At 38.8% G+C, this 10,973-nt stretch overlaps 1 protein-coding gene across 4 annotated transcripts in view; it reads right to left on the bottom strand.

The window, feature by feature from the left end:
- Positions 1 to 221: 221 nt before the first annotated feature.
- The window catches only part of MDM2 (MDM2 proto-oncogene), a 31,268-nt gene continuing 20,516 nt past the window's right edge, over positions 222 to 10,973 (bottom strand). For 3 of the 4 annotated variants that reach the window (XM_008003970.3, XM_073020933.1, XM_073020934.1), the window contains 3 exons: positions 4,353 to 4,508; positions 3,592 to 3,669; positions 222 to 1,062 (listed from right to left, as the gene is read on the bottom strand). In XM_008003970.3, the coding sequence (XP_008002161.1) occupies positions 487 to 1,062; positions 3,592 to 3,669; positions 4,353 to 4,508 (810 nt within the window). In that variant the 3' untranslated portion in view covers positions 222 to 486. The remainder of the gene's footprint in view (positions 1,063 to 3,591; positions 3,670 to 4,352; positions 4,509 to 10,973) is intronic. The other variant, XM_008003971.3, reaches the window with a different exon arrangement.

Here is a 10,973-nt window from a genome sequence, read left to right as displayed (position 1 = left end):
CTTACAATAAAAGTACAAAAAATTAGCTGGGCGTGGTGGCGGGTGCCTGTAGTCCAAGCCACTCTGGAGGCTGAGGCAGGAGAATGGTGTGAACCCGGGAGGCGGAGCTTGCAGTGAATCGAGATTGCGCCACTGCACTCCAGCCTGGGCTACAGAGCGAGAATCCATCTCAAAAAAAAATTAATAAGTTACATTTAAATGCCATATACATATATTTAAAAAAAAAAAAAAAAGACACTTCTCATTTAAGACAGAATAGAAATTATTTAAAATTAGGGGTTGGGGTAAAGGATGAGCTACATATTCAACGCAAATTATATTAAGTATTCACTATTCTGCTACCAAAGTAGGTCAATTATACTAAAGAGAAGAAGACATCTACGTGGACTGAAGCATTTTCTCACTTTGATATATGTAAATAATTTTCATGTTGTCTAAATTCTTAGGGTTAGTCAGAAATATATAATTCTCTTACAGACAGGTCAACTAGGGGAAATAAGTTAGCACAATCATTTGAATTGGTTGTCTACACACTGGGCAGGGCTTATTCCTTTTCTTTAGCTTCTTTGCACATGTAAAGCAGGCCATAAGATGTCCTGTTTTGCCATGGACAATGCAACCATTTTTAGGTCGACCCTGACAAATCACACAAGGTTCAATGGCATTAAGGGGCAAACTAGATTCCACACTTTCTTCTTTGTCTTGTGTTTCTTCCCTTTCAAACTCTTTCACGTCTTCTTGGCTGCTATAAATAATGCTACTAGAAGTTGATGGCTGAGAATAGTCCTCACTTTCTTGTGATTGTGAGGCTTGTGTGATTTTATCATCATTTTCCTCAACACACGACTCTTTGGAATCATTCACTATAGTTTTTTTACAATCAGGAACATCAAAGCCCTCTTCAGCTGGTGTTGAGTTTTCCAGTTTGGCTTTCTCAGAGATTTCCCCTTTATCTTTCCCTTTATCTTCAGGAAGCCAATTCTCACGAAGGGCCCAACATCTGTTGCAATGTGATGGAAGAGGGGGATTCATTTCATTGCATGAAGTGCATTTCCAATAGTCCTTCAATGAAATAAGACAGAGTCAGTTTCTGTAACCCTTTAACTACTAGTCACAGGAATGCTAGCAACTTTGCTATGTCTAAGGTAAAATATATCATACAACTCAGTATTCAGTGTTTCATGTTTTATATAAAATAGTCACCGTGAACAGCATGAGGACTATAGCTAGTTATATATTGGTATATTGGAAATTTACTAAAAGAGTAGATTTTAGGTATTTTTACCACACACACAAGAAAGGTTAACTATTCAAGATAATGGATTACATTAATTTGCTTGATTGTAGTGATCATTTCACTATTTACAAGTGTGTCAAACATCATGTTATATGTCTCAATTATACACAAAACAGATTTTTAAAAGGTCAATATGTAACAGTCTCTCCTAAAGTACAGTAAGTACACCCATTTTTTTCACTCATACCATCCTGAAAACTTCTAAACTAAAAATGTATTAACTGTGATGTGATATTAATCATGTACTTATAAAGTTCTCTGTTTCAGGACACAAATGCAGTTGCTTCCTTTAGTTGAAGCAAGTCTATGGGATCTTTTACTCTGTCATGCAGCCTATATCCACGCCCACCCTAGACGCTATTCCAAGAGTCCATCCAACCAATCTAGATGAAACCTGCCTCCTAGAGAAAGACTTCCTAATCCACCAGTGACTAGAAGTACCTTAGAAGTGCTCTAAAACCATGGCTTAACTGAGTATTCCCTAACCCTATCCACAAGAGAAATGCTAAAACATTTTTCACAGCAAGCATTGCCGCTAAAACCTACCATCCTTGGTCAATAACCATAATATATGCCCTTTACTTGTCTATCCTTTCCTGTGTTCTCATCTCTGTAACTGCTCAATGCTTCTTCCTTTTCCCAACGTTTCATCCCGCAAACCTTTCCACCGTGTGATTTGGATAACAAACTCTCCCACATCCCCAGCCTTTTTACATAACCTATCTTTTTGCCTTAGCTGAAGCATGGTTCTTGCCTGAGGACATTTAACAAGTAAAAACTGGTAAGAGGTCTTTCCATAACCATTTTGAGATTGCTTCACAAATGACCTTAAGACAGGGGCAATAAAAATAGATTATTCATTCTTCTTTTTTCAAGTTATACAAGGGGGTTTTTCCACAGGTCATAAAGCCAAAGAAAAAGGTCTTGCAATATGGAGTAAAAGTACATCAAAAAGTCCAATAAATTGCAAGATCGATATCTAAAATAATTTGAGTCTTTGAGTCTTAAAATAGATTTAAAAAATTAAAAGTATCTAAAATATTTTACTCAACATCAAATGATTCAACTAGTTATTTAAATTATTTTCTAATACACTAAAAACTTTGGAAACTCTTGAATTTTCATCCTTTTTTGCATTTGAATACTTAGTAACTGTTTATAACTCAGAAAAAATGGAATTTATTTCCTATTTAAATATAATGAAGGCAATATTAAGAACAAAAACTAAAGCACGATAGTTTTAAAAACACCTATAATACCTCAGGAAGTCAGTGAAGTATGCATGAGATGTAAACATTTAAGCCTTAATTTCTTTAATGGCAAATCCTACCACATTTTATAATACGAATCAATAATAAAAATGTTTACATTTGACTGGGTGTGATGGCTCACACCTGTAATCCTGGCACTTTGGGAGACTGAGGCAGGTGGATCACTTGAGCCCAGGAGTTCGAGACCAACCTGGGCAACATGGTGACATCTCTACAAAAAATACAAAAATTAGCTGGGTGTGATGGCATGCAACTGTAGTCTCAAGCTACTCAGGAGGCTGAGGTGGGAGGATCACTTGAGCCTGGGAGGTGGGGGCTGCAGTGAGCCATGATCCTGTCACTGCACTCCAGCCGGGATGACAGGGCAGGACCCTATCTCAATTGAAAAAAAAAAAAAAAAATAGTTTACATTTGACAAGGTTGGCAAAATGTTGGTAACAGTTAAAGCTGGGTGATGAGTATACTGGAGATACGTTGAAATTTTCCAAAATAACATCAAAAAGTGCAAATTCAGCTGGGCACAGTGTCTCATGCCTGTAATCCCAGCACTTTGGGAGGCCAAGGTGGGCAGATCACTTGAGGTCAGGAGTTCATGACCAGCCTGGCCAACATGGTGAAACCCCATCTCTACTAAAAACAAAAAAATTAATGGGGTATGGTAGTGCACGCCTGTAATCCCAGCTACTCGGGAGACTGAGGCATGAGAATCGCTTGAACCTGGGAGGTGAAGGCTGCAGTGCACTGAGATTGCACCACTGCACTCCAGCCTGGGAGAAGGGTAAGACCTTTTTTTTTTTTTTTAAAAAAAAAAAAAAAAGTTCAAATTCCAGCACCTAAAAATAAAAATTATAGCTACATGTCTCATCACAACAAATAAAAGAAAAACGCTTTATTCAGACTTTACAAAAACATTTTAACTTTATAAAAATCAGCTCATTTCAGAAAGTAGGCTAGACATATTTTCCTAATCTTGACCTTAATGAAATTTTTTTTATTTCTTAAAAAAAGTAGATATATACTTACAGCTAAGGAAATTTCAGGATCTTCTTCAAATGAATCTGTATCACTCTCCCCTGCCTGATACACAGTAACTCGATATACCTAATAAAACACATTCGTTAGCATCAATTCATCACCCTTTTTCCTTCAATCAGAAGGCTTCCTAGTAATAAGTCCTAAACAAGCATCATGTACTACAATATATGAGAAAGTCTTAGACAATTTCAAATAGAGTGAGTGAGTGTAAAGGGGGAAAAAATGCAGGAGAGAGAAATCCTTACCTACAATGGTAAAAGTCAATACAAAGGATGTTTAGGATGAATAAAACAAAACATTCAGCTAAGTGGTTTTACTTTATAAATAAATAATATGGAGATATTAAATAACAGGGAAATAGCTAGAAATGTTAAAGGCAGTCACTTCTGGGAGACAGATCTCTGAGGGTACTATTTGACTTTAACTGTATGCATGTTTTACTTTTATAAAAAGTTAATATTAAAACAGTAATTGAATTATATTTTTAAAAAGTGAACAGACCATTATAATAAGCATGTTCATTGAGGTCTATTGATTTCTCGGCATTAGTAGTCATATAATAATATAAATCAGATAATAAAGAACTATGAAATCCTCAGGTCCACAAACCAGTGTGTTAGTCTGAACAAATCAAGAGGTAAAGATTTCAAGTGAAATCTGAATTTATTATTATTCCAATCTCAAAGTCAATGAACATGGAAAATATTTAATAATTTTCCAATATAATTAGAGGGGAAAAAAAATACTACCTCATCATCTTCATCTGAGAGTTCTTGTGCTTCTTCACTAAGGCTATAATCTTCTGAGTCGAGAGATTCAACTTCAAATTCTACACTAAACTGATCTGAAACTGAATCCTGATCCAACCAATCACCTGAATGTTCACTTACACCAGCATCAAGATCCTAAAACAAGAAAAAAATATATAACTTAATAAACATCAGCTCTTGACCTCTGTAACAGCTTCCTAACTCATCCCTGTGCCTCTGCTGCTGCTAGTGGTGTAACACTTGGGGGATGGGCCTGCTACTCCGATCCGGGGGGTCCCGAGGGAAATCGGTGGGGGGAGGACTGGGCCCCCCCACCCAGTCATCCTGGAGCTGGTTGCCACGCACATTTCCTCCTCAGATCCATCCTGCACACTTAAACTAGATTAAGATTTCAAGGTTATTACTATGTTATTTTCCCTGTTCAAAACCCCACTGCATAAAGGAAAAATGCCAAAGTCTCTTGGCATTGAAAGTACATACAGTGTGACTGTATTAACATCTTTGTCTGTCTTCAACTAGACACCCTTTCTCCCTTACTAAATATGGACAATCCTGCCAGATCTAGATTGCTTCCTCAACTAATCTTGGCATTTCAACTTCCACACTTTCCCCCTCTAACTAGAATAATTTCAGTTTCAAAATCCTATTCATCCTTCTTTGACTAAGCCTTTGTCAATACTGTAACTGAAAAGGCTCTTCCACCTTTAATCATCCTTACTACTTGTATAATAATGAATTATATAGTCTCACAAATAAATTATGCAAAACATAACTTTGCAGGCATGATTCTCATCTGAAATATATACACTTTGGGCTAAGACCTGTCTTTACTCAACTTTATATGTCCAAATTGGTAGAATACAAGTAACAAGACACAACACTTATAATACTTATGGGTTTTTTTTCTTAGAAAAATGTCTCTTGAGTCATAGATACTTACGTTTTTTAATAAACTTTGAGATTTTCTTTTAAAGAGCCTTTAGAAAATTAAAAAACAAAACCTGTAGCTGCTCACCTGATTCCTCATTTCAAGACTTCAATAAATTGTGTACGAACCTAATAAGACCTTCAGGCCAATAACATTTGCTGTTAGTGGCTAAGGGTAGGAGCATATATTAAGCAGAAGGCTACAAGTGGAAAAAGTCTAGCAGTCAGGATATGACTTATTCTACACTTGCCACTAAGTAGCTAATTTAACCTTAGACACATCACTTAACTTATTTTATCTATTTATTTATTTTGAGACGGAATCTTGCTCTGTTGCCCAGACTGGAGTGCAGCGGCCTGATCTCGGCTCACTGCAACCTTCACCTCCCAAGTTCAAGCGATTCTCCTGCCTCAGTCTACCAAGTAGCTGGGACTACAGGCGTGTGTGTCACCATGCCTGGCTAATTCTTGTATTTTTAGTAGAGGTGGGGCTTCACCATGTTGGTCAGGCTGGTCTTGATTTCCTGACCTCAAGCAATTCAACCGCTTCAACCTCCCAAAGTGTTAGGATTACAGGTGTGAGCCACCGCGCCTGGCCCTTTTTTTTGCTCTATCGCCCAAGCTGAAATGCAGTGGCATGATCTCGGCTCATTGCAACCTCCGCCTCCCAGGTTCAAGCTATTCTCCTGCCTCAGCCTCCCAAGTAGCTGGGATTACAGGCATCCACTACCACAACTGGCTAATTTTTATATTTTTAGTAGAGACGGGGTTTCACCATGTTGGCTGGGCTGGTCTCGAACTCCTGACCTCTAAGTGATCCACCACCTTGGCCTCCCAAAGTGCTGGGATTACACCGCGCCCAGCCCATATCATTTAACTTCTAAAGGCTGTAGCTACTTCATCTAGAAAAGGAGCTTAGATTAAATGATATCCATATCTGCATCAGTTCTAAAAACGGAAACAAAGTATATTATTTTTAGGCCTCTGATGTCAAAAGACTTTTTTAAGAGTAGTGTTAAGAAGGAGAGTAAAAGCAACATTCATCAAGTTGCAGCTCTAATTCCTAACAGGGGCTCTACTACCAATCAGATTAGAATCACAAGTCAAGTTAGGACACAATTAACACTCTAACAAAGCAACCCCACAAACCAAATACTTCAACTAACTAAAGTGCACTAATTTTAGAATAAGGGGGTAAATCACAAGAAACATTAAGTCTCAGAAAACATACTCTATGGTAGGGGGTGTGCAAACGGTGGCCCATCACCCATCTACTTTTATAAATAAAGTTTTATTGAACACAGCCATGCCTATTTGTTGACTTGTTGTCTATGGTTGCTCCTGCATTACAAGAGTGGAGCTGAGTAGCTGTGACAGAAACCACGGCCCTGCAGAGCCCAAATAATTAACTATCTGGCTCTTTACAGAAAGTTTGCCAATTCCTGTCCTAGGATACTATAAAAAAATGCAATATTGGGAGTGGTTTTTAAAAGTTTTGGCTAACGTTCATAAAAGAATGCCCCAGAAACTATTAAATTCTCTCTCTATATATATTTTAAATATTATATATAAAAATATATATTTAAAATGTTTTTATATAATTATATATTTTATATAATTATATATATAAATTTATATGTAAATTTAACATACAAATATGTATTATTTAAAAACATATATATATATATATTTTTTTTTTTGAGACAGTCTCGCTCTGTCACCCCAGGCTGGAGTGCACTGGCATGATCTCGGCTCACTGCAATCTCCGCCTCCCGGTTCACACCATTCTCCCACCTCAGCCTCCCCAGTAGCTGGGACTACAGGTGCCCGCCACCACGCTCAGCTAATTTTTTGTATTTTTAGTAGAGACAGGGTTTCACTGTGTTAGTCAAGATGGTCTCGATCTCCTGACCTTGTGATCCGCCTGTCTCAGCCTCCCAAGGTGCTGGGATTACAGGTGTGAGTCACCACACCAGGCCTAAATACTATATATTTAAAAAGCATCAGGCTGCGGGTGGTGGCTCATGCCTGTAATACCAATACTCTGGGAGCCAAAGCAGGAGAATCACATAAGCCCAGTGGTTTGAGACCAGCCTGGGCAACAGGCCGAGACCTCATCTCTGAAAAAAAAGAGTAAAAAAAATTAGTCAGGTGTGGTGCTACACACCTGTAGTCCCAGCTAACTCTCAAGGCTGAGGAGGAAGGATCGCTTGAACCCAGGAGGTTGAGGTTGCAGTAAGCCATCATCATGCCGCTGCACTCCAGCCTGGGCAATGGAGTGAGAGACTATCTCAAAAATTTTAAAAAAAAAAATTGTTTTTAAAGCATCAGATAGGCTTGCTCTGCAAAGATCTTAGATTTTTGCAGTCAGAAATACCTAGAATTGTTTGAATTCCAATTGCGACAGTTGTAGGAACCTTAAACAAGTTATTTAAAACCCCAGTCTTAGCTAAAAATGGAATCTAAGGCTGCAAAAATGACAGAAGATCATAATATAAACTGTGTGGTGTACAGTCTAGAACACAGTCTTAGTTTCCCACAATTTACTAAACCCCAAAGAAAAGATGGGAGAGGAATGCACTTTCCTTTAACTCCCTTCACAAACTGGTGAATGATGACACCCAGTGATGACTGTAACATTCTCAAATGAGGGAAATTAAAATGCAGAAGAGAAAAAAAACAGGCCCTACCAAAAGCTTTCACAACTAGGGACTTAACCTGAAAAACGAGATTTTGTTGTTCTTGTTGTTTAAGATGGAGTTTCGCTCTTGTTGCCCTTGCAATGGTGTGATCTCAGCTCACTGCAACCTCCACCTCCTGGGTTCAAGCGATTCTCCTGTCTCAGTCTCCCGAGTAGCTAGGATTACAGGTGCCCGCCACTACACCCAGCTAATTTTTGGTATTTTTGGTAGAGATGGGGTTTCACCATGTTGGCCAGGCTGATCTTGAACTCCTGACCTCAGGTGATCCACCCGCCTGGACCTCCCAAAGTGCTGGGATGACAAGCACGAGCCACTGTGCCCAGCTGAGATTTTTTAATAGATAGGGTTTTGTAAGAGAATGCAGGACAGGACTACCAAAAAGAAAAAAAGAAATACCCCTCTACTGCACACTTTGATAATGTGGTGGGAGTTATTAAGAAATTATTTTAGGCAAATAGAAAGGGAAAGTGGTCCTTGGAAGGTTTTTTGTAGCTCCAGAAACATTTCTTGTCTAGCATAAAATCCTGGCTCTTAAAGGCCGGCAACCTTTAAGATGCAAACGCAAGAGGGTCCACCCAACATGGCAATTCCCACTGTCGTCTTCTTGCCCTTCCCCCAACAGGTACCTAACAGCATGGCTGCCCCTACATAACCCTACATGTGTAAAATGTCATGGCACGCTGCATTTGCAGTATTAAAGGACTAGAGTGGGAGGGGTAGGTTTCTCGAGGGCTAAATGACATGCCTGGTTAAACCAACCCTCTAAGCCCTATGCAAATAAGACACCACTCCCTCCAGCCATCACATAAAACCAGCTAGTATGTGAGGACTCCTCTTTCAGCTTTAGAGCACCCCCACCCCGACTCTGTAAGGGGGAGCTTCTTCCTTCTGCCTTCTCCCTTCTTGCCTATTAAACTCTCTGCTCCTTTAAACCACTCCACGTGTGTCCATGTCATTTTACCTAATTCAACTCAAAACAAAAAATCTGATGTTCCTCTACTCCTCAAAGCCGTATCAGTAACAAGGCAGTGTCCCAGGTACAAAGCAAGAACAAGGACTCCATTCAGCTAGAATTCTGATATAACTTTAACAAAAACTATACATTTAATGGGGGTCCAGGTGTTGTGGCTCAACGTCTGTAATCCCAACACTTTGGGAGGCCAAGGCAGGCACATCACTTGAGGTCAGGAGTTCAAGACCAGCCTGGCCAACATACTGAAACCCTGTCTCTACTAAAAATACAAAAATTAGCCGAGTGTGGTGGTGGGAGCCTGTAATCCCAGCTACTCAGGAGGCTGAGACATGAGAATTGCTTGAACCTGGGAGGCAGAGGTTGCAGTGAGCCAAGATTGCACCACTGCACTCCAGCCTGGGCAATAGAGAGACTCAATTTCAATAAATAAATAAATAAATAGGATATGATAATCCTCTTTTTAACCAAACTTGTAGGTTGTGTACTCATCAAGTTTTAATTGGATTCAATTTTATCACACATATTTCCTCTCAAGCACCTCTGTTTTTTCACTGGATTTATTAAGTTTTTTCATTTTTGTCATTAATGATCTATCTCCCCATGAAGACAAGAATCATATCTACCTTGACTACTACTGTATCTGCAGTGCCATCTCAACTGAATGGAATCTGGTATAAACTTAAATTATCTACGAATGAAGAACCTGCTCTCAGACCGAGCAGGAGCTCATTATGCCATCTAGTGGTCTACATGAGTAACAGCTCCATTAAATACAGTAATTCTAGAGGGCAGGTATGTGTTCAAACAATCACTACTTTGGAAGAGAAAAATAAAAAGATAATACAGGAATTAATAATAACAGGTAAAAGACTAGGATTACTACCACAATTTGTTCCATCTCCTACATCTTCTAGAGAACTATACAAGGATTACAAGGATTACTAATATCCAGAATAATGACCATCAACACTGCCATATTACCAAAAACTGTATCCAATCCTTTTGTTTCCCTGGGCCACATTGGAAGAATTGTCTTGGGCTACACGTAAAATACACTAACAATAGCTGATGCGCAGGGAAAAAATTGTAAAAAAAAAAAAAAAAAAAAATTCTAATAATATTTTAAGAAAGTTTATGAATTTGTGTTAGGCCACATTCAAAGCCATCGTGGCATATGGCCCACAGGGCATGGGTTGGACAAGCCTGTTTAAAGACATACAAAACAAAATATTCCACTTGTCAAGCATTCTTGTTAACAAAAAAAGATTTTACCAAACGTCTTTCAGTGACATCTCTTAAGAAATGCTGCTCGCTATTATTTTGGAAGTCTGTATTAGTAATTAAAAAGTACGGATACTCTCCCGTCATCCATGCAATAATAAATCTGCATTTCTTTCTTTTTTTTTTTTTTTTGAGACTGAGTCTCTCTGTCACCCAGGTTGGAGTGCAGTGGCACGATCTCAACTCACTGCAACCTCCACCTCCTGAGTTCAAGTGATCCTCCTGCCTCAGCCTCTCGAGTAGCTGGGACTGCAAGCGTGTGCCACCATGCGTGGCTAATTTTTGTATTTTCAGTACAGACATGGTTTCATCTTGTTGGCCAGCTTGGTCTTGAACTCCTGACCTCAGGTGATCCACCCGCCTCAGTCTTCCAAAGTACTGCGATTACAGGCATGTGCCACCACACCCAGCCCAGTATAAACCTGTATTTTACAGCATAAATAAATAGAACTTACCTGATGTCTAGACCTATCTGGCAAATGTTAAGTTCAGACTATGTTGACTTTTTTGCTGATGGCTGTAATAAAAGATATTTTTACTCTAAATAGTCAAATTGGCCTTAAAATGCTAAAATATTTAACTGAACCAAATTTTGGGTTTTGTTCCTTTATTTCAAAATTCTCAAACAACTCTATGCTCCAATTTATTTGAATGTACTATTGGTGCAGTGGTCCACAAATATTCTCTAATACATAGAGTGACACCGATAATTACTAA

Source organism: Chlorocebus sabaeus, chromosome 11 (assembly GCF_047675955.1).
Source record: "Chlorocebus sabaeus isolate Y175 chromosome 11, mChlSab1.0.hap1, whole genome shotgun sequence".
Taxonomy (NCBI): Eukaryota; Metazoa; Chordata; class Mammalia; order Primates; family Cercopithecidae; genus Chlorocebus; species Chlorocebus sabaeus.
The sequence above is the reverse complement of the archived record's forward strand: the minus strand, read 5'-3'. Positions and strand labels throughout refer to the sequence as shown.